This window comes from Scomber japonicus, chromosome 23, assembly GCF_027409825.1.
Source record: "Scomber japonicus isolate fScoJap1 chromosome 23, fScoJap1.pri, whole genome shotgun sequence".
NCBI lineage: Eukaryota > Metazoa > Chordata > Actinopteri > Scombriformes > Scombridae > Scomber > Scomber japonicus.
In genome coordinates this window covers 24,577,847-24,602,180 of record NC_070600.1, presented here as the reverse complement: position 1 = coordinate 24,602,180, position 24,334 = coordinate 24,577,847, and the positions used below count along the sequence as shown (strand labels likewise).

The window sequence follows — 24,334 nt, the reverse complement described above, 5'->3', positions numbered from 1 at the left end:
TGATACAGGAAAGCCGGACCTGAGAACCAGTTACTGTGCTGGAGTTGATCTGCTGGCATAGACCTGGTTGCATGGTCTGCAGGGTTTATGTCTGTTGGCACATAGTACCACTGATCAGGGTGTGTGGATCTTCTAATCCGAGTTACCCTGTTGGAAACGTACATATAAAATCTTCTTGTAGAGTTGTGTACATAACCAAGCACAATCTTGCTGTCAGTAAAAAACTTCACAGCGTCAACCTCAATGTCCATCTCATCTCTGATCAGCTCATATAGTTCAACAGCCAGCACAGCTGCACAGAGCTCTAGACGTGGAATGGTGTGGGCAGGGCGAGGGGCCAATTTAGATTTCCCCATGACAAATCCAGCATGATATTGTCCCTCAGTGTCAACAGCTCTCAAGTAGGCCACAGCTCCTATAGCTACTGTGGAAGCATCTGAAAAGACGCACAGTTCTTTTCTCTGTGTCAAAGACAGTGAAACAGGTATGTAGCACCTCTGTATGTGCAGGTTTTCCAGGGCCTTTAAAGAGCCCTTCCATAAGTTCCACTCTGCTTCCTTTTTTGGGAGGAGAGGAGCATCCCACTCACTCTGTTCAGATGACAGTTCTCGGACTAATGCTCTCCCTTGCATTGTTACAGGGGCTACAAAGCCCAAGGGATCATACAAACTGTTGACCGTCGACAACACACCTCTTCGTGTGAAAGGCTTCTCTTCTTGGGACACCAGGTAAGTAAAGCTGTCTGTTTCTAAGTTCCAGGAGAGCCCAAGGCTCCTCTGAAGAGGGAGAGGATCCACTCCAAGGTCCAGATCCTTCAGATCCTTGGCACGGTCCTCTGCTGGGAAGGCCTCCATTACCTGGCTACTGTTTGATGCCACCTTGTGCAGTCGCAGGTTAGATTCCGCTAACATCTCTCTGGTTCTTGTGAGGAGGTCTATTGCCTCTTCAGGAGTGGCAACTGAGGTTAGACCATCATCAACATAAAACTGCCTCTCCACAAACTGTCTTGCATCAGCACCGTGTTCTTGTTCACCTTTTTGAGCTGCTCGTCTCATGCAGTAGATGGATACAGCAGGTGAAGGGCTGTTCCCAAATACGTGGACCTTCATCCTGTACTCGGCCACGTTCTTGCTGATGTCATTATCCTCATACCAGAGGTACCGGAGATAATCCCTGTGGTCTTCTCGGACAATAAAACAATAAAACATTTGCTCCACATCTGCTGTAAGGGCTATGGGTTCTTTACGGAACCGCAAAAGAACTCCCAACAAGGTATTATTCAAGTCTGGTCCACTTAGGAGAACATCATTGAGAGACGTACCCTCACACTCAGCGCTTGAATCAAATACAACTCGTATCTGGTCTGGCTTCTGTGGGTGGTATACTCCAAACGTTGGCAAATACCAGTGTTCTTTATCTTTGTCCAAAAGTTTAGCAGGCTCAGCTTGATCATTGTCCAGCATCTTCTGCATGAACTTGACATAGTGGTCTTTCATTTCTGGCCTTTTCTCCAGAGTTCTCCGTAGTGAGCAGAGACGTTTCAAAGCTTGCTCCCTGTTGCTTGGAAGACGTCGTCTAGGAGAGCGGAAAGGTAAAGGAGCGACCCAGCTGTTTCCTGTACTTTGGTAGACCTCTGCATCCATGATGGCTAGGAAAGCTTTGTCATCAATGGATAGTGCTGGTCTGTCGTCATCCTTGGTCCTGTCAAACACTGAACACCCTAGGCTGTCTGTATTCACAATGAGACTTGTGTTCTCCTCACATGCAGTAAAGGTTGAACTGTGATGCTGTGTCATGCCACTGTAGTCTTCTTTGACATGGATACTATTTGGGCAAGGTTTGAGATAGGATGTGCGACCATTCGGCAGTATGTTTGTTTTGTAGACGTTGACCTCTGATGGTTTGTGAAATGTCCCTAAGCACACATCACCTACAATGACCCAGCCAAGGTCTAGCCGCTGAGCATAAGGTGCATTGTGAGGCCCGTTGATTTGCTCACGTACCTTGTGCACTCTAATGATGTCTCTCCCCAAGAGCAGAAGGATAGGAGCATCTCGGTCCACAGGTCGGATCTTGTTAGCAACTGACCATAGGTGAGGGTGATGGTGTGCAATCTCTGGGGAAGGGATCTCTGTCCTATCATCTGGCACCATGTCACACTCTATTAAGGGGGGTAAAGGAAGTTGCAGTTTCCCATCCATGGACTCAATGACGAAATTGGCGGCCCTCCTACCTGCAGTCTGCAATTTCCCAGAACAGGTTTTCAGGGTGTATGGGGTGGAGCTAGCATTAATTCCAAAGAGTGTGAAAAACTCTGTCTTGGCGAGAGACCTATTACTTTGTTCATCCATTACTGCATACATCTTGATTGTCTTCTCCTTTTCTCCTGCAGGATATATTTTCACCAAACAGATTTTGGAGCATGAACGTGAACTGTCCACATTTCCACAAACCTCTGTGCACTTGGAGGTGACTGAAGAGACTGAGTTCTCATCTTGCTCCCCGCTGTCATCTTCATCTGCCACAGCACTCTGTCTGGTTACAGGAGGAAGAGGAGGAGGACCCGGATGCAATGCTGCAATATGTTTGTCACTGCTGCACTCAAAGCACTTGACAGTTATCTTACAGTCTTTTGCCATGTGTTGAGTAGACCCACAACATCTATAGCAGATGCGATTCTCTCTGAGATATGCCTTGCGCTCTTCTAGGGATTTGTCTCTAAAGAGCTTGCATTTTTTCAGTGGGTGTGGCTTCTTATGTATCGGACACTGCCGATCTGGTTCCTCCAATTTCTTCAAGACTGGAGCAGGAGTAGGTCTGGTTTGAATGCCTGACAACTCTGCGGGGATGTCTGTCTTATGTGCAGCCACAGAGAATTTGTTTGTGTACCTCACAGGTTTTTCGGTCCTGACAGGAGTGTGACTGCTGGGGGTGGATATAGTGAAGCTCGGATCATTTCTTATCTTTGCCTGTTGTCGGACAAACTTGGAAAAGACAGAGAAAGGAGGAAAAGCCACCCTGTAATCCTCCTTGTACATGCTTCCAAAGCTTATCCATCTTTCTTGAAGGTTATAAGGGAGCTTTTCCACTATTTGCTTTATCCCCCGGGCTGTATCCAAATATGAGAGCCCTGGTAGAGCACCATCTTCCTTAGCACATTCCAGTTCAAGGAGAATGTCACTTAGCTCTCTCAACTTCACATTATCTCTATTGGTCAGCCTCGGAAAGTGTTCAATCTTTTTGAGCAGTGCGTCTTCGATGACCTCAGGAGTCCCATAACACTCTTCGAGACGTTGCCAGACCATAGCGACACCTGCTAAGGGATTGAGGACATGCACTGCACGAATTCTCTTTGCTTGTTCTGAGGATTCAGCTCCAAGCCACTTTGTCATCAGATCCAGTTCTTCCCTGGCTGACAGATTCAAGTCTTTAGTGGCACTTATGAAAGAGGCTTTCCATGACCAATAATTTTCCGGTTTGTCATCAAACTGCAGAAGACCAGCACTCACCATTTCTCTCCGGATGAGATATCTTGCAAAGTCTTGTGCACCTTTAGGGTCTGGTAAGTACTCTTTTTCAGGATTGGCTGTGTGCTTTGGATTACTATGAGGGTAAGTCTCACTTGGATATGTACTCATTGTTGGCTCTTTCTTCATGTCTTTGTAAATAGGCTGTGTGTTGCTTAGTATGCTGCGAGAAATTGCTGGTTTAATATCATGTATTTCCAGTTCCTTTATTTTTTCCTCATATGACTCCTCAGCTACATGCGTTGAAGGCTGTTCCTGCAAAACCAACTCAGACTGCTGTTGGACATACTCGCTAGTGCGTTGCACTGCACTGAGGGGTTCCTCTTCGACATCAGGGAGCTGATGGAGATCCTCGCTTTCAGCTTCAGCTTCCTCATAAGCTGTAGCCTCAGCTTCAGCTGCAGCAACTTCTCCTTGGCACTTGAGTAGATGAAGACTAGCATCGAAGTCAGCCTTTTGCTTTAGCATGCTTGCTTCCAGATCTGCCCTCTGCTTCATCACGTCAGCTTCTCTTTTAGCGTAGGCTAGTTGAACTCGGGCAGCTTTTGCCTTAGCATGGGCTTTTGTAGCTGAAGAGACTGTTGATGAAGAGACTGTTGATGGTGATTGCTGAGAGTGCCTACTGGATGCTCTAGATGACTGTGACTTAGCATCAGAAGCTTGAGGAGGCACTTTATTCTCAGTTGCTTGATCTACAACCTCTGCCTGTTCTTCTCCACTAGCTTCTTTTTGCTGTGTAGTGGCTTGTTTTTTAAGATATTTCTTTCCTGAACGTAAACTCATGTTTGCTGAGTATTGTTTTCTGATGCTTGAGCCCGCCGGTCTCTTGTCTTTTTACTGTACTGCCCTTGCAGCGCGTAGTCCTGTGCAAAGCTAGACAGCCAGCTAACATACAATGAGTCCTCCAATAACGACACAAGGCTTGACTTTTCTTGTGTTTACTGGTTTCCTCTTGTGTTTTTTGTAAAACTGAAATATTACAGAGATAAGAACATAAATCAGTGTACAATAAAATATAAATAGAAATGGCAAATATCACACTCTTGCACAATTCTCATCAAAAAATAAGGCTACTGCTATAAATATTAGCTAGCAGCACACATCCCATAAAACACAAAGGTTTATAACATAATATTCTCAAAAACCAAAAGTGTTAAATAACTCTCCACACATACTAGGCTACTTACAGACAAATAGTCTCCAAGGCAGAAGCGTATCAAAAAGTGTTCAGCAACATGCGTTCATCTGTCTGTCTTGCTTGTCTGTTTTTCACTAAAGCAGCAGCTAAAACTAGCAGGAGAGCTACAGAGATGCAACAAAAAACATATAGAACAGAGCGCTCACTCTGACGCTATTTCTGAGACCTGACGAACAGAACACCCACATTTTACTTTTTTAACCAATAACTTATTCCACTTATTTAACTTAACTTTAAAGACAGCACAATTATAATTATTATATATAATTATAATTATATGGTGCTGTTAATGTATAAAATAATATAATAAGTTTAAACCACTTAAAAAGTAAAATATGTTTGTAATTTATACGTTAAGTTGCTTAACCCTCCTGTTGTCCTCAAGGAAGGAAGGAAGGAACAGAAGACAGGAAGGAAAGAAAGGGAGGAAGGAAATATGGAAGGACAGAAGGAAGGATGGAGGGATGAAAAGAGGGAAGGAAGGGAGGAAGAAGGAAGGAAAGGAGGAAGGAAGAATGGAAGGGAGGAAGGAAGAATGGAGGAAAGTAGGGAGGAAATAAAAGAAGGAAGAGAGGAAGGTAGGAGGGAGGGAGGAAGGAAAGAAGGACAGAGGAAAGAAGGAAGGAGGGAGGAAGAAAGAAAGACAGAAGGAGGGAGGGAGGAAGGACAGACAGACGGAAGGAAGGAAGGAAGAAAGAAGGAAGGAAAGAAAGGAGGGAGGAAGGAAGGAGGGAAAGAGGAAAGGTAGGAAGGAGGGAGGAAGGAAGGAGGAAGGAAGGAGGGAAGGAAGGAAGGAAGGGAGGAACAGAAGACAGGAAGGAAAGAAAGGGAGGAAGGAAATATGGCAGGACAGAAGGAAGGATGGAGGGATGATAAGAAGGAAGGGATGGAGAAGGAAGGAAGAGGGATGAAAAGAGGGAAAGAAGGGAGGGATGAAAAAAGGGAAGGAAGGAAGGATGGAGGGATGAAAAAAGGGAAGGAAGGAGGAAGGAAAGAAGGAAGGAAGGAAGGAAAGGAGGGAGGAAAGAAAAGAAGGAAGGAGGGAGAAAGAAAGACAGAAGGAGGGAGGGAGGAAGGACAGACAGACGGAAGGAAGGAAGGAAAGAAAGGAGGGAGGAAGGAAGGAGGGAAGGAAGGATTTTAATTTTGGCATCCCTTAACTTCCATACTTGACTTCATTGCAGTTTAAAACTCATCATTTTTTTGGTATGAATATTTTATTAAATGTTTTTAATGCTGCAGTTTTTATTTTATAAATATCAGCGCTGACTGTTCAGACTTTCTGTTATTTCTGTTAGATTAGGTGAAAAAGTTTCTCAGCAGCAGGAAGTTAGTTCTGCTGGTGACACATCTCAACACAAAGAAAAGAAAAAAAGAAAAAGCTCCTCGTTAGTCGGGAGAGAGAGAGAGGGGGGGGGGGAGGGAGAGAGAGAGAGAGAGGGAGAGAGAGAGGGGGAGGGAGGGAGGGAGAGAGAGATAGAGGGAGGTAGGGACAGAGGGAGAGAGAGAGAGATAGGGAGAGAGAGAGACAGAGAGAGAGAGAGGGAGAGAGAGAGACAGAGAGAGAGGGAGGGAGAGAGGGAGAGAGACAGAGAGATAGGGAGAGAGAGAGACAGAGAGAGAGGGAGGGAGAGAGAGAGAGGGAGAGAGAGAGAGAGAAAGGGAGGGAGAGAGTGAAGGATAGAGAGGGAGACAGAGAGAGAGAGAGAGGGGGAGAGAGAGAGAGGGAGAGAGAAACAGAGAGAGTGAGAGGGAGAGAGAGAGAGAGAGAGAGAGGGAGAGAGGGAGGGAGGGAGAGAGAGACAGAGAGAGAGAGAGAGAGAAAGAGAGAGAGGGGGGAGAGAGAGAGAGAGAGATAGAGAGAGAGAGAGAGACTGAGAGAGAGGGAGGGAGAGTGAGAGAGGGAGAGAGAGGGAGAGGGAGAGGGAGAGAGAGAGGGGGGGAGAGAGAGGGGGGGGGAGAGAGAGAGAGAGAGGTAGAGGGGAAGGGAGAGAGAGAGACAGAGAGAGAGAGGGGGGAGAGAGAGAGAGGTAGAGGGGAAGGGAGAGAGAGAGACAGAGAGAGGGAGAGAGAGAGAGAGAGAGAGAGAGAGAGAGAGGGGGGAGAGAGAGAGGGAGAGAGAGAGAGAGAGAGAGAGGGAGAGAGAGAGAGAGAGAGAGAGAGAGAGAGAGAGAGAGAGAGAGGAGCTTTTCTTTTATTTTTAATGCCGGGCAACAACAAGAGCAACAGAAGGTAGAATGTTCTCTGACTAACGAGACGTTTGGGAGGTTTGTCTCTCCGCAGCGATTCATTAAATCATGAGACAAGTCGCGTCCAGACGAGGTGAAGTAAAGGAGGGAAGGAAGGAAGGAAGGAAGGAAGGAAGGAAGGAGGGAGGAAAGAAGGAGTTAAGGAAGGAAAGGAACGAAAGGAGGGAGGAGGGAGGGAAGGAAGGAGGGAAAGGAAAGGAGGAAGGAGGGAGGAAGGAGGAAGGAAGGAAAGGAGGGAGGGAAGGAAGAGAGGGAGGGAGGAAAGAAGGAAGGAGGGCAGGAAGGAAGGATGGAAGGAAAGGAAGGAAGGAAGGTATGAGGGAAGGACGGAAGAAGGATGGAAGGAGGAAAGGAAGGGAGAAAGGAGGGAAGGAAGGAAAGGAACGAAAGGAGGGAGGAAGGGAGGAAAGAAAGAGGGAAGGAGGACGGGAAGTTAGGAAGGTAGGAGGGAGGGAGGGAGGGAGGGAGGAAGGAAGGAAGGCTGATGCTGAAACGATGCAGAGCGACTAATGAAAGGACGATGTTAAACTGTTACTCTATAAGATGAATAACCAGCTGTTTGTCCTCCAAGGAAGGAAGTTAGGAAGGGAGGAAAGAAGGAAGGGAAGGAAGGGAGGAAAGAAAGAGGGAAGGAGGGAAAGGGAGGAAACGAAGGAAGAAGGAAGGAAGGAAGGAAAGGAAGATAGAGGAAGGAAGGAACAGTCAAAACAGATGGGTAAATGTGACCTGGGTGTAGTAACAGCTCCCCCGGTGGACGTTTACAGTCACTGCAACTGAAGCTGCTGTGATTTTAACTTTTCTAATAAATAATTAAAAGTTAAATTTAATGCTGATTTTTTAGTCATTTGCATATATATAAATGTTTAGTAGCTGCACAGAAAAAAAGAAAAAAGTTCTATTAGGAAAAGTCTGGCTAACAGAAATGTGTATATGGTGTTTTTAAAGCTCTACTATGTTAAAATAAAGGTGTAATGTGACTCTGAGCAGACTGTAAAGGGTTAATGAGTAAATGCTGGTTAGTTGCTCCACATCAAACACCTCAGATAGAGACAGAGTTCAGATCTCTGAGTTCATTAATGAATCCCTTATAAAACCTTTTGATCTTTCTTTTCTCTGTTTCATCTTTTATGTTTTTTATTATTACTCACCGATCAGCTGACAGCGTGAAGCCTGCAGAGTCTCTAACTTTACTCACATCAGTGTTCAGCTCGTCTAGTTTCTCTTTGTTCACACAGAAAACAGCTGATTAAACATCTGGAGTCAGTGATGCCTTCAGGGTCTGGTGTTACTGTCAGTCCAGTGATGCCTTCAGGGTCTGGTGTTACCGTCAGTCAGTGATGCATTCAGGGTCTAGTGTTACTGTCCGTCAGTGATGCTTTCAAGTTCGTTCAGGTTCTGGTGTAGCCGTCAGTTAGTGATGCCTTCAGGGTCTGGTGTTACCGTCAGTTAGTGATGCGTTCAGGGTCTGGTATTACTGTCAGTCAGTGATGCGTTCAGGTTCTGGTGTTACTGTCAGTTAGTGATGCCTTCAGGGTCTGGTATTACTGTCAATCAGCAATGCGTTCAGGGTCTGGTGTTACTGTCAGTCAGTGATGCCTTCAGGGTCTGGTATTACTGTCAGTTAGTGATGCCTACAGGTGCTGGTATTACTGTCAGACAGTGATGCCTTCAGGTTCTGGTGTTACTGTCAGTCAGTGAGGCCTTCAGGTTCTGGTGTTACTGTCAGTTAGCGATGCCTTCAGGTTCTGGTGTTACTGTCAGTCAGCGATGCGTTCAGGTTCTGGTGTTACCGTCAGTCAGCGATGCGTTCAGGTTCTGGTGTTACCGTCAGTCAGGGATGCCTTCAGGTTCTGGTATTACTGTCAGTCAGCGATGCGTTCAGGGTCTGGTGTTACTGTCACTCAGTGATGCGTTCAGGGTCTGGTATTACTGTCAGTCAGCGATGCGTTCAAGGTCTGGTGTTAATGTCAGTCAGCGATGCCTTCAGGGTTTGGTGTTACCGTCAGTCAGCGATGCGTTCAGGTTCCAGTGTTACCGTCAGTCAGTGATGCCTTCAGGTTCTGGTATTACCGTCAGTCAATGATGCATTTGTGTGTCTTTCAGATGCTGGGAACTCTCACTGCTGTGCCCATCAAGGTGCCTCAAGTCAGCTCGCTGCACCGGCTGGCAGGACAAGCAGCCACTGTGCTACCTCAGGTAACACACACACACACACACACACCTGTACACAAACACCTATACACACACCTACACACACACACACACACATATACACACACATACACACACACACACACACACCCATACACACACACATACACACATATACACCTACACACACATACTGTACACACACATACACACATATACACACCTGTACACACACCTACACACACATACACAGACCTGTAACACACACCTATACACACATGTAACACACACATGTAACACACCTACACACACACATACACACTTACACACACATACACACACACCTGTAACACACACACCTTTCCTTTCTTTCTTTAATTTTAAGTTTTAATTATTTAATCTTATTTTTCGTCTAAAACTCTAAAACACTTTGAATCTGAATGAAACTTTATTTAAACTGCAGGTGTGACATTCGTCCAGCAGGTGGCAGCACAAACCACAACATCTCACTTCAGTGTTTAGAGTCAAAACCTTTTCTCACATCTCTGTGAACTTTTGTCCTTTTTTCTCTCCAGAAGATTTAAAATCAGTCTGAGCAGCTTTTAAAGAGTTTATAAACAGCTGCTGCAGATGTGTGAGGGTTAGGGTTAGGGTTAGGGTCCTCCAAACAGCTGCTGCAGATGTGTTAGGGTTAGGGTCCTCCAAACAGCTGCTGCAGATGTGTGAGGGTTAGGGTTAGGGTCCTCCAAACAGCTGCCTCAGATGTATGAGGGTTAGGGTTAGGGTCCTCCAAACAGCTGCTGCAGATGTGTGAGGGTTTGGGTCCTCCAAACAGCTGCTGCAGATGTGTGAGGGTTAGGGTAAGGGTTAGGGTCCTCCAAACAGCTGCTGCAGATGTGTGAGGGTTAGGGTAAGGGTTAGGGTCCTCCAAACAGCTGCTGCAGATGTTTGAGGGTTAGGGTTAGGGTCCTCCAAACAGCTGCTGCAGATGTGTGAGGGTTAGGGTTAGGGTCCTCCAAACAGCTGCTGCAGATGTGTGAGGGTTAGGGTTAGGGTTAGGGTCCTCCAAACAGCTGCTGCAGATGTGTGAGGGTTAGGGTTAGGGTCTGAAGCTTGGAGCAGCTTGAGAGGAAGATTTAAAACCTCCAGCTTCTCTGCATGTTTAGTTTAAAACATATATAATGTAAAATATAGTTTGATTTAAATAAAAGTCAAATTGAATATCAGTCAAAGTAAAGCAGGTATTTAATCATTAATCTGTGTTTAATCATCATCACAGAGTTTTAATCTTTAATAAACTATCTGACAGGATTCATTTAAAGTGAGCAGATTCAAATGTTTTTAAAGTCTGTGATACAGAAGAGAAACTTAATATTGTTTCATGTTTTAGTGAGGCTGTAGTTGCCCTCTGCAGCCTCTAGGGGGCAGCAGTGAGGCTGTAGTTTACCTCTAGGGGGCAGCAGGGAGGCTGTAGTTGCCCTCTGCAGCCTCTAGGGGGCAGCAGTGAGGCTGTAGTTTACCTCTAGGGGGCAGCAGTGAGGCTGTAGTTGCCCTCTGCAGCCTCTAGGGGGCAGCAGTGAGGCTGTAGTTTACCTCTAGGGGGCAGCAGTGAGGCTGTAGTTTACCTCTAGGGGGCAGCAGTGAGGCTGTAGTTTACTTCTGCAGCCTCTAGGGGGCAGCAGGGAGGCTGTAGTTTACTTCTGCAGCCTGTAGGGGGCAGCAGTGAGGCTGTAGTTTACCTCTGCAGCCTCTAGGGGGCAGCAGGGAGGCTGTAGTTTACTTCTGCAGCCTCTAGGGGGCAGCAGAGAGGCTGTAGTTTACCTCTAGGGGGCAGCAGGGAGGCTGTAGTTTACCTCTGCAGCCTCTCGGGGGCAGCAGTGAGGCTGTAGTTTACCTCTGCAGCCTCTAGGGGGCAGCAGTGAGCCTCTCTTTCAGTGTTTTAAAGGACCAGTTCTTGTTTTGAAGCTTCAGCCTCTCTTGCAGTAGGAAGTTTCTTCCTGTTTCTTTCTGTTTCTCTCTGCGTCCTCGTGTCCCATGAGTCCAGACGGAGGATCAGGAACCACTAACACTCAGACTCGTGTCCCTGCAGGTCAGGCCAAAGACCCAGATCCCCGACAGCCTTCCCCACAGTCCCTGCCAGGATCTGCAGCCGCTCAGCCTGCAGAGGGCCACGGCCGTGGTGAGCCCTAAGAGCCAGGGCCCCACGCTGCCCACCGCCAACAGCACCTTCAGCCCGGACCACCAGCCCAACGGCCAGAGCGACGCCTCGCCGCCCCCGCCGCCACCCCACAGCCTGTCCACGGGCCCCGAGTCCAGCAGCCCCGCCCAGCACGCCTCTGCAGGGACCGGCGTGGCGTACGCCATCATCGCCGCCTCCCCCGCCACCGGAAACGGGGTTTCCCCCGTCAGCGAGGCCGTCAAGGTGCAAACACAGATCCTCCGAAACACTGACGCCTAAATAATAAAATGATTTATTACTCACAGAGCTCAACATTATTATTATTATTATTATTATCATTATTATTATCATTATTTATTTATTTATTTATTTATTCATTTATTTATTCATTTATTTATTCATTTATTCATTTATTTATTATTATTATTATCATTATTATTATTTATTTATTATTTATTTATTTATTTATTTATTTATTTATTTATTTATTTATTTATTTATTTATTTATATATTTATTATTATTATTATTATGTATTTCAACTATTTTATTATTTTGCTATTATTTATTCCATTATTATTTTTTATTATTTAATTATTTTTTATTTAATTATTATTATTATTATTTCTGGTATTTTTATTTATTATTATTTATTTGTTTATAACTTTTATTATTTTGATATTATTTATTTCATTATTATTTTTATTTTATTATTATTTTTTTTTTTTTGGTATTTTTATTTATTATTATTTATTTTTTATAACTATTTTATTATTTTGCTATTAGTATTTATTCCATTATTATTATTGATTAATTTGCTTTTAATCAATTAATTCATTGATTATCGTTGCAGCTCTGTAGGTCAATAAACCAACTTTGATAGAAAACTGTAATCAGTGTTTAATCAATGATCTGATCACCAGCTGATTGATCCCCTGTTCATTGATCTCCTGCTGTCTCTGTCTCCAGGTAATAATAATCCAGCCTCAGGCCCCCAGCAGCACTGAAGGGTCACCAGGAGCCGCGGCCGACCTGCCATCACAGGAAGTCCCGCCCACTCTGACCCCGAAGAAAGACGAAGATCCTGAGGTGAGAACACAGAGAACCCAGAACCCAACCAGATACCTCCACCAGGTACCCCCACTAGATACCCCCAATAGATACTCCCAATAGATACCACCACTACATACCCCCAATAGATACCACCACTAGATACCCCCAATAGATACCCCCAATAGATACCCCCAATAGATACCAACACTAGATACCAATAGATACCCCCAATAGATACCCCCAATAGATACCACCACTAGATACCAATAGATACTCCCAATAGATACCACCACTAGATACCCCCAATAGATACCCCCCAATAGATACCACCACTAGATACCCCCAATAGATACCACCACTAGATACCACCACTAGATACCTCCAATAGATACCACCACTACATACCCCCAATAGATACCACCACTAGATACCACCACTAGATACCACCAATAGATACCACCAATAGATACCACCACTAGATATCCCCAATAGATACCACCACTAGATACCCCCAATAGATACCACCACTAGATACCCCCAATAGATATCACCACTAGATACCCCCACTAGATACCCCCAATAGATACCACCAATAGATACCACCAATAGATATCACCAATAGATACCCCCACTAGAGACCCCCAATAGATACCCCCAATAGATACCACCAATAGATACCACTAGATACCACCACTAGATACCCCCAATAGATACCACCAATAGATACCACCACTACATACCCCCAATAGATACCACCACTACATACCCCCAATAGATACCACCACTAGATACCCCCAATAGATACCACCACTACATACCCCCAATAGATACCCCCAATAGATACCACCACTACATACCCCCAATAGATACCACCACTAGATACCCCCAATAGATACCTCCACTAGATACCCCCAATAGATACCACCACTAGATACCAGCACTAGATACCCCCACTAGATACCACCAATAGATACCCCCACTAGAGACCCCCAATAGATACCCCCAATAGATATCACCAATAGATACCACCACTAGATACCACCAATAGATACCACCAATAGATACCACCAATAGATACCACTAGATACCACCACTAGATACCCCCAATAGATACCACCAATAGATACCACCAATAGATACCACCACTAGATACCCCCAATAGATACCCCCAATAGATACCACCACTAGATACCCCCAATAGATACCCCCCAATAGATACCCCCAATAGATACCCCCCAATAGATACCACCAATAGATACCCCCAATAGATACCCCCAATAGATACCACCAATAGATACCATCACTAGATACCAGTAGATACCCCCAATAGATACCACCACTAGATACCCCCAATAGATACCATCACTAGATACCCCCACTAGATACCACCACTAGATACCACCACTAGATACCACCTCTAGATACCACCAATAGATACCACCACTAGATACCACCACTAGATACCACCCAGGAAGAATAGTCTTCATCTCTAAGAAGACTAATGGGGATCCAAAGGTTACAATAGATACCCCCACCAGATACCACTAGATACCCCCACCAGATACCACTAGATACCCCCAATAGATACCACTAAATACCCCCAATAGATACCACTAGATACCCCCAATAGATACCCCCAATAGATACCACCACTAGATACCATCACTAGATACCACCAATAGATACCCCCAATAGATACCACTAGATACCACCAGTAGAGACCCCCAATAGATACTCCCAATAGATACCCCCACTAGAGAACCCAGAACCCCGAGAGACCCTCAGAGACCCTCAGAGAGTTTAGTGATATCAATGAACTTTAAACTTTAATGATGAAACTAAATCAGATCAGATTGTTTCTGCTGCTGAGAAAATTCAAAGTTTCAAAATGTCTCAGAGAAAATAAAGAAGATAAACCTTCAGTCTGATCACCTCATTAATACTCTCTTTCTTTCTCTCTCTCTATTTCTCTCTCTTTGTTTCCCCATCGTTTCTCTCTCCCTCTCTTCGACTATTTAAATAAATCGTTGTCAAAGCGACACGAAAATAAAAAACAGAAATGTGTAAAAAAGAAGAAATAAATCAAACATGAACGTTTCTCTCTCTGACAGAAAATTGCCTTCATGGTCGCCCTCGGCCTCGTCACCACAGAACATCTGGAAGGTGAGTTTCAGCTTCATCATCTTCATCATCATCATCATCATCATCATCTTCATCATCATCATCATCATCTTCATCATCATCATCATCATCTTCATCATCATCATCATCACCATCATCATCATTTCACTCATTTAAAACTCATTATTTTATGTTTCTGCTCTAAAAGAATAAAGAAAAGTAGTTTTTTCAGTTTTCAGCGTCTGAAATGTGAATATTAGTTTCGTCTCTTTAGATTTTCATCATTTAAAGTCTTTGAGAAGTTTTTGATTGAATGTTTTTACTGAAGAAGAAACAAACAAACAGAATCAGATGAAAAGTTTAACGAACGTTTAACGAATCAAAGACTGAACGATGGAAGCAAACAGCTGATGAATGGATGAGCTCGTCGTTTTAATGTTTTCTTCTCGTTGTGAACAGAAATCCAGACGAAGAGGCAGGAGAGGAAGAGGAGAAGCACGGCCAACCCGGCTTACAGCGGACTGTTTGAACCCGAGGTCAGTGATACAGATTTTAATGATGCATGAAAATGAGTTTGACACCTCTGTCCTCCATCCAACACTATATCAAACCTCTGACTCCAGTTGCCTCTACCCCATCCAGGGAAAACAGTCAAACACATATCTGACCTCGGTTGCTATAGCAACACTATCAGAGTGCCTCCTGTTTTCCCCAAAAGGAGCAGACTCACTGCTCACCACTATCTCAAGAGGAGACAGTGTCTGAACTAGGGCTGTCAAACGATTAATTTTTTAAATTGATTTTAATCGCAGAGTTTCCATAGTTAATCGCGATTAATCACGTTTTGAATGTCATGTTTAAAATCCTGTTATTTTCCATTTGAAGGCAGTTTTAAGCCCATAATGTAAAGCATTTCTTACCAGAGTGTCTTAACTGGGAATCAATCACGGCTCTGCTGCGACTCCCACACTCCAAAATGGTCCTTTGGTGGAGCTGAGGCTGGCTTGGCTGCACCTGGGTGTTTAGCGTGGAGGTGCTAACTCAAACTCCACGTACTCCGGTGGTAGTTAAACTCCGTTTGACACAGGTTGCATTTTACTTTTGACTTGTCAACTGAAGCGTCTGGAAGTGTTTTAAAGTTAAACAAGCCGTTCAAAAGTCCAGTAGCTCTCTTACTTTCCATCAGCGCGGTAGGTTTACTGCAGGAGGCCACTTCAAAGCATAGCGCTACAGCTAGAGGAGCCGTCTACGGGGGAGTAGAAGGGACAAAAAGGCTTGCTACATTAAAATGAGATTAAAAAAAATTAACCCTGACAGCCCTAGTCTAAACCTATCATTTGGGGAGGCCTTGCTATTACCGCAAAGCCTAGTTTAACCCAGTGCTTATTAATGATGGAACATTCCCTAACAGTCTGAACTCCTGACAAACAATCCCGTGATTAATCAATTTATGATTTATGATTTTAAATAATTATCTTTGTGTTTGTTGCAGCGGAAACGTCTGGCGTCACATTACCTGAACAGCTCGCTCTTCCTGTCGGCACGAGGTCAGTGGTTTAAATTTAAAGGGTTAAAATGTGAAAATAAACGTATGAATAACTTCACACATTCTTTTTTTGTGGACCCAGCATCAAATTTCTGCTTTTAATCCATTTAGAGAGAATATATTAGAGGATTATGGTAAAAATGTCTAAGTGGTGTAACCATAAAAACTTTGTACCAAATAATTCAACTTTCTTAACCCTCCTGTTGTCCTTGAGTCAAGGAAGGAAGGAAGGGATGAAGGGAGGAAGAGGGAAGGAAAGGAGGGAGGAAGGAAGGAAGGAAAGGAGGGAGGAAGGAAGGAAGGAAAGGAGGGAGGAAGGAAGGAAGGAAAGGAGGGAGGAAGGAAGGGAGGAAAGGAGGGAGGAAGAAGGAAGGAAAGGAGAGAGGGAGGAAGGAAGGAAAGGACGGAGGAAGAAGGAAGGAAAGGAGGGGGGAATGATGAAAGGAAAGGAGGAAGGAAGGATGGAAGGGAGGAAGAGGGAAGGAAGGAAAGGAGGGAGGAAGGAAAGGAGGAGGAAGGAAGGAAAGGAGGGAGGAAGAGGGAAGGAAGGAAAGGAGGAAGAAGGGAGGAAAATATGAATTTTGCCATAAAAACAAATTATATTAATATTTTCACTAAACTCATTGTAATTAATTAATCAGCCCAGTTTTAATGCATATACATATTTGAGTCATGTGATCAGTGGATGTGAGTCATGTGATCAGTGGATGTGAGTCATGTGATCAGTGGATGTGAGTCATGTGATCAGTGAATGTGAGTCATGTGATCAGTGAATGTGAGTCATGTGATCAGTGAATGTGAGTCATGTGATCAGTGAATGTTTGCATGAGGCTGTTTGTGACTCGCTGCTGTTTGTCCGTCTGCTGCCACTAACCTCCGCTCTGCTTCCACCCACATGCTAGACTCTGAGGATTTCTGCTGGAAGGTAGGTCACATGACCCGTCACATGACCCGGCACATGACCCGGCACATGACCCAGCACATGACCCAGCACGGCACACCTGGGGACTATCACACCTATCCTTAGTTAAACCTTTCATTAAGCTGCTCTCAGAGGGTCAGGGTTGATTTAAGGTTTATAGTTTATAGGCAACATGTTTCCTGTTCTGATGTTGGATAATAAACTGAGTCATAGGAAGTGTTCGAAACTGCATACTTCTATACTTCATACTACATACTTCTATACTACATACTACATACTACATACTTCTATACTACATACTACATACTTCTATACTACATACTACATACTTCTATACTACATACTACATACTTCTATACTACATACTACATACTTCTATACTACATACTTCTATACTACATACTACATACTTCTATACTATATACTACATACTTCTATACTACATACTACATACTTCTATACTACATACTTCTATACTACATACTACATACTTCTATACTACATACTACATACTTCTATACTACATACTACATACTTCTATACTATATACTACATACTTCTATACTACATACTACATACTTCTATACTACATACTACATACTTCTATAGTACATACTTCTATACTACATACTTCTATAGTACATACTTCTATACTACATACTTCTATACTACATACTACATACTTCCATACTACATACTTCTATACTACATACTTCTATACTACATACTACATACTTCTATACTACATACTACATACTTCTATACTACCTACTACATACTTCTATACTACATACTACATACTTCTATAGTACATACTTCTATACTACATACTACATACTTCTATACTACATACTTCTATACTACACACTACTATACTACATACTACATACTTCTATACTACATACTTCTATACTACCTACTACATACTTCTATACTACATACTTCTATACTACACACTTCTATACTACATACTACATACTTCTATACTACATACTTCTATACTACATACTTCTATACTACATACTTCTATACTACACACTTCTATACTACATACTACATACTTCTATACTACATACTTCTATACTACATACTACATACTTCTATACTACATAATACATACTTCTACCCTCATAAAGCACCAGTAGAAGATAAATAAGGAGGTTTTAAATGTAAATCATGTAAATATATTCCAGTGGAGCGTCTCAGTTCTTCATGTTTTAACTTAAATCTCAAATATTTAACAAGAAAACATCATTTCACTGCTGCTTCCTAACACAGCTTTCATGTTTCTGACAAAGTCTTAAAGGTGTGCTTTTGTTTTGGTCCATTTAATTTGAATTAATTGCTGATATGATGAGATTTAACTTATAGATTACAGACATATATTGTAAAAAAACTCAAATGAAAGTAAAAATTAAATTAAAAAATACTCAAAAAAGGTGAATTTCATGTGTTTCGGTTCCATTTTAGTCATTTTAATAGTTTTAGATGTTTTTTTTAGTCCTGCAAAGACACAAAGATTTCATAATAGTGTCTTTATAAACTATGGAAGCGTATTGCATTCACTTCAATAAAAAAAAAAATCATTTATTTTTTGGTCTGTTTTTCGAGGTAATTTTTTTTTCTGTTTTCCAGAGTAATTAATTTTTTATGATCGATTTTTCGGGGTAGTTTTTTTTCTCAGTTCAGGGGGCATTCATATTGAGTCACCATAGATGGGAGTCACTTGCAGGTTGGATGTTTTTGCGCAATTTCGAAGTATCTCGATAATTCAGAGAAAATAATTACCCCGAAAAACAGGAAAAAATTACCCCGAAAAACAGGAAAAAATTACCCCGAAAAACAGGAAAAATTACCCCTAAAAAAGAAAAATAATTACCCCGAAAAACAGGAAATAATTACCCCAAAAAACAGAAAAAAATTACCCCGAAAAACAAAAAAATTACCCCGAAAAACAAAAAAAATTCCCCCTAAAAAAAGAAAAAAATTACCCCGAAAAACAGGAAAAATTACCCCTAAAAAAGAAAAATAATTACCCCGAAAAACAGGAAATAATTACCCCAAAAAACAGAAAAAAATTACCCCGAAAAAAAAAAAAATTACCCCGAAAAACAAAAAAAATTCCCCCTAAAAAAAGAAAAAAATTTCCCTGAAAAACTGAAAAAAATTACCCCGAAAAACAGGGGAAAAAATAGCCAGAAAAACAGACCAAAAAATAAATTACTCAGAAAAAACTGATTTTATTTTTTTTAAATTGAAGTGAATGCAATACGCTTCCCTAATAAACCCATCTTCTGTCTCCATGTGTGTATCAGAGTGTGAGTTTGATGTTTAACCCTTCGTTGGCAGGAGGACTTGGAGCATGACGAACACTGTGCCATCTGTAAGGAGGACGGCGAGCTGCAGCCCTGCCACAACTGCCCCCGAGCCTTCCACCCCAACTGCCTCCACCCGCCCCTCAAAACCCCCCCCAGAGGGCCCTGGTACTGCCCCAAGTGTCAGAAGAAGGTAACGAGTCCGAAACTATTAACTTTTAGAGCGTTTTAACTCATTAACATCCATTTTAAGCAATTTTCATGTAACTTAAAGTCAGTGTAAAGTCAATTCATTGATTTACTATGCAGTGCTGACCTGTGGAGAATTACAGATAGAGCCTTAAACTGTTTCTCAGCTTCTCATTTTTTCTGATTTTCTGGGGGAAAGGGTTAAACGGCTACTCTGTGACGTATCGGCGTTACCTTGGTCCCTCCCCTACTATATAAGACCCTGAGTCCGCTCTCCTCAGTGGTTAACCTGCCTAGTGGCCAGTTATTGTTACTACATCTAACACTACTACTACTACAGTCTACAGTTAGCCAGTTAGCTGAGTTAGCTGCCGAGCTAGCAGCTGAATTAGCCGCCAAGCTAGCAGCCGAGTTAGCCACCGAGCTACCAGCCGAGTTAGCAGCCGAGTTAGATGCCGAGTTAGCCACCGAGCTAGCAGCAGAAAGCCCTCAGACGTAGCGTCCATGTTTCTGGTAGAGGTGGTGACTTTGATTGACAGGTGACACTTGGTAGGGGGCGGGGCTTCAGCGTTTGGGAGCAGAGAAAGAGGCTGATTTTTACACAACTTTGAAGCTTAATTTCATATATTTGGTGATTTTTTTAATCATTTAAATTTGGCAGGGTGGTTAACAACACACTTTTCTGTGGTATGTCAAACTCAGAACTCATATTTATTCTTACTTTACACAGACTTTAAGCACATTTAATATGTAAAAAAAAAAAAAACCTAATAACTTCTACATTAATGAAACATTTGAAATCCTCCATTAGGATAACACTTTGAGATGAAGCTTCCTGAGCAAAATACAACACAGCAAAAGCATTAGAGAAAAAAAATGGACAAAACAAATAAATAATATCATCATAAAGACAAACAGAACACATTAAAACAAAAGACAAAATATAACAAAAGCACAACAAACACAGTAGTAGAGTTTATAATTACAACATAATCTAACAGGTCAGAATATAGTATAAGTGTAAATATAAAAGATTGGCCTTCAGTCTTTGTTTGTTTTCATGTATTTAACATATGAAGCTCCTGCAGCTGTAAGGGTTAGGGGGTATGAATGTGTGTTTTTATATATTTATGTGTTTGTTCTTCAGGTTCTGAATAAGGAGAACATGTCATGGCCACAAAACTTTGTTCAGTCCTACGTTACACACAAGACGGGTAAGAACACATTTCACTGTCACTGAGAGAGAGAGACTGAGAGAGATAGAGAGAGAGAGAGAGGGGTGTTCATACAGGCACTGACTCTGTGTGTGTGTGTGTGTGTGTGTGTGTGTGTGTGTGTGTGTGTGTGTGTGTGTGTGTGTGTGTGTGTGAGCAGTCAGGCAGGAGGAGAAGCGACGGCTGCTGAGACGAAACAACGAGCTGAAGAAAGAGTGCGCTCACCTGGAGGAAGAAGACCAGAAGCTCAAGATGACGCTTCAAGTAAAAAAGCTTCAGATTCTCTGACTTTAAACATTTAGAGCGGAGGCAGCTCCCTTCCTTCATTCCTTCCTTCCTTCATTCTTCCCCCCTCCTTTCCTTCCTTCTTCCCTCTCTTCATTCCTTCTTCCTCCCTCCTTTCCTTCCTTCCTCCCTTCCTTCTTCCTCCCTTCTTCCTTGCTCCCTTTCTTCTTTCCTCCATCCTTCATTCCTCCCTTTCCTTCATCCCTTCCTCCCTCCTTTCCTTCCTTCTTCACCCCTCTCTCCCTTCCTTCCTTCCTTCCTATCTTTCTCCCTTCATTCCTTCCTTCCGTCCTTTCCTTCCTTCCTCCCTTCCTTCTTCCTTCCTCCCTTCTTCCTTCCTCCCTTTCTTCTTTCCTCCATCCTTCATTCCTCCCTTCCTCCTTCCTTTCCTTCCTTCTTCATCCCTCTCCCTTCCTTCCTTCTTCCTCCCTTCCTTCCTTCCTTCCTTCCTTCCTTCCTTCCTTCCACCCTCCCTCCCTTCCTTCCTCCCTCCCTCCTTTCCTTCCTTGACTCGAGGACAACAGTCTGTTAAGTTCAGAAAATTAGATTCTTTATATCCTTTAAATCTAAGATGATATCGCCCTACTGCAAAGGTACTCTTATTGTGAAACCCGCCCAGCATCTGACAGGAAGTTAACAGTGCCGGTTTCCTGTCTCCCCCCCCCCAACCCTCCCACCCCCTCCTGCAGCAGTGCATGGACGTGAGGGAGCGGCTCGTCGACCAGCAGAGAGACACGCAGGCGTCGCTCGAACGCCTCAAAGCTCTCATCCGGCTGATCCAGCGCGACCAGGTCATCCAGGTCACCATGACGACCACCACCACCATCACCGCCTCCTTGCTCTCCCAGTCCTGGATCAAACAACCCACCAGCACCGCGCCTCTGCCGCCGCCGCTGCAGCCGTCGGCCCCGGGCCCCTCGGCACCGGCACCGGCCCCCCCCACCTCCACCTCCACCTCCTCCGCCCCCCCCACCACCACCACCACCCAGAGCCACAGCCAGGACGACGTCAACTAGCTCACACTGTTTGATTTTTTCAGAGCGGTGAAGTTTTTTTTTTTTTGTTTTTTTGTCTTTTTTTTTGTTTTTTTTTTAAACGTCTGAATATCTAACCATCTTTTTTCTCCGAGAGCTGATGTGGAACGATTAAAAAAAAAAAAACAAACACAGAAAGCGACAAAAGAACTTAAAGAAGAGCCTCTATCCTCCACTCCATTCAAGTATTTTTAAAAAGAAAAGAAAAAAAAACCAACCCAACACCTACAGTGCTTAACGAGATTTCTTTTTTTAAGTTAATTTTTCTATTTATTATTACTATGATTATTATTATTATTATTATTATTATTATTAATGTTCTTGGCCTTAATGTATTTATTACAAGAAGAAAAAAAACCGTTAGATGAGAGAACAGCTGCTGCAGAAACACAAAGGAGTTTTTTTTTTTTTCGAGTCTGCGCGGTCCAAAAAAGATATTTCCCTCTTTTTTAAAAACCACAGGTATAATTATTGTTCTGCATATAGCGAGAGAGAGAGAACAGTAGAGTTAGTCGTAGTTACTAAAGAAAAACTGAGGGTGAAGGAAGTTGAAGGACTGTACATTGATATATCTTGAGTAGGTGTTTGTTCTCATTCTCCTATGAACAATGTTTTTTGCCATAATAATTCAGGAAAAATGTTTTTTCATCGTGTATGTGTGAACGCATACGAGCCTTTCAAACAAAAAGCAGAGAATAACTTTTTTTTCAGTATTACAAAAAAAAAAAAATAGAGTTAAAGTCAAAGAAAAAAAGTATTTAAGATAAAAAACTTACAGAAAATTAGCATTTCTAGTGGAGATTTTAGTATTTTCATGCTGATGCCTGTTGATAAGTGTAAGTTTGGAGTATTCAAGGGGATCACTGTACATACGTTGTATTATTATTATCATCATCATCATCAGCGCAGGTCTTTTATTTTGTTATATTTTTTAATTTTATTGGTTTTTATGAACTTCAGTGGAGTCACATCTGGAACCCGAGGTGAGTTCCTGCTTTTCTACCGCCGCTCGTTTCCTGTCGGACGCAACGGAAAAATAAAAATATGACATGATTTTAGTTTTTTTTTTTTGCCATAAAGATGCAGAAATAATTGTAATAATGTCAAATATCACATGATTTATATATATATTTATACAGTTATAACAACAACACACTTAACTTTTAATACTGATAATAAGAAAATATGGAGAAATGACTCATCCCACTATAATAAGTAGCATTTATATTATATTTAATATTCATTTAATTGTAATTTCCTGGAAATTTGCAGCTATTCAACTGCTTATTTTTAGGACATTTGATTTAATTTGATGCCTTCCCTTAATGTAACCCAGAATATACAAAAAAAATGAAACATATCTGACTCATATTCATCCAAATCTTCACATTTACTATAATTTGTTGAACTGATTCTCATGTTTTATGTAATATTGGAGCATAATAGTGTTTTTTATATTTTATTTTAATCATAAACACTAAGGAATACACTCTCTGCTCTCTGAAAGCTTCATTCATGTTTATTTATGAATGATTTATGGTTCAGAAGTTTGTTTTAAAGGCTTAATTAAGTGAGGAAATATGAATATGAACAGCGTGTGAAGGGTTAAAAACAGACGATGGGACAAATATTTCCTCTTTGCTTCCTGTTAAAGAGATTTTTAGATGAAAAGAGAAGAAAAACTGATATAATCTGTATATATTTTGGCTTTTATGACCTTAAAATGAACAGATTTCTTCTTGTTTCTGCATCTTTAAGGGAAAAAAAGAGCAAATAATAATAATAATAATAATGAAGTCATATTTGAGCGTCTGCAGAGAGCGAGCGGTTGAATCAGGACTCGGTGTCGTTTGTTCACAGCTGCACTGCAACACGAACACGTCGAAGGACTCGATGTGTGATGCATCATTCAGCCCATTGCTCCCCTTAAAACCAGTATAGAAAATATGCCAAAAACTCTTTGTTTTTGTACTGGGATCGCTCATCAATAATGTCTATAGTGGGTTTCTTCTCTTTGATTTCCTCCCTGCCTATTTTATATTTTTGGCTTTTTTACTCGTGTTTTATGACTGAACATTAAACGGTGACTAGCCTGTTAATCTGACAGATGAACACTGCCTCAAGTACAAAATCGTTTAAGAGAAAAAAAAACAACCAGGGTTTTTTCGTCTTTGTTGCGTCATTTTTTTATAAACACCAGTCAATCAGAAATGGGACAACGCCGTCAAACTGAGTCAACAACGCTGTTTGACTGTCGGGGTAACCGTGACGACGGAGGCGACGTCCTCCCGGGTTTTTCGGACCGGGGCGGCGCTTCCTGTCGGATCCGGCTCGCTCCGTGTGTCTCGCTAG

The 24,334-nt window shown here is 42.5% G+C and overlaps 1 protein-coding gene across 1 annotated transcript in view; it reads left to right on the top strand.

Moving 5' to 3' along the window:
- phf21b (PHD finger protein 21B) overlaps positions 1–24,334 on the top strand; it is a 40,154-nt gene extending 15,820 nt beyond the window's left edge. The window contains exons 2-14 of the mRNA XM_053313831.1: positions 9,078–9,170; positions 11,215–11,547; positions 12,273–12,392; positions 14,468–14,519; positions 14,937–15,013; positions 15,970–16,024; positions 16,926–16,948; positions 19,295–19,453; positions 20,597–20,663; positions 20,824–20,927; positions 21,638–21,849; positions 22,943–22,965; positions 24,183–24,334. Coding sequence (XP_053169806.1) covers positions 9,078–9,170; positions 11,215–11,547; positions 12,273–12,392; positions 14,468–14,519; positions 14,937–15,013; positions 15,970–16,024; positions 16,926–16,948; positions 19,295–19,453; positions 20,597–20,663; positions 20,824–20,927; positions 21,638–21,849; positions 22,943–22,965; positions 24,183–24,334 — 1,470 coding nt within the window. The remainder of the gene's footprint in view (positions 1–9,077; positions 9,171–11,214; positions 11,548–12,272; positions 12,393–14,467; positions 14,520–14,936; positions 15,014–15,969; positions 16,025–16,925; positions 16,949–19,294; positions 19,454–20,596; positions 20,664–20,823; positions 20,928–21,637; positions 21,850–22,942; positions 22,966–24,182) is intronic.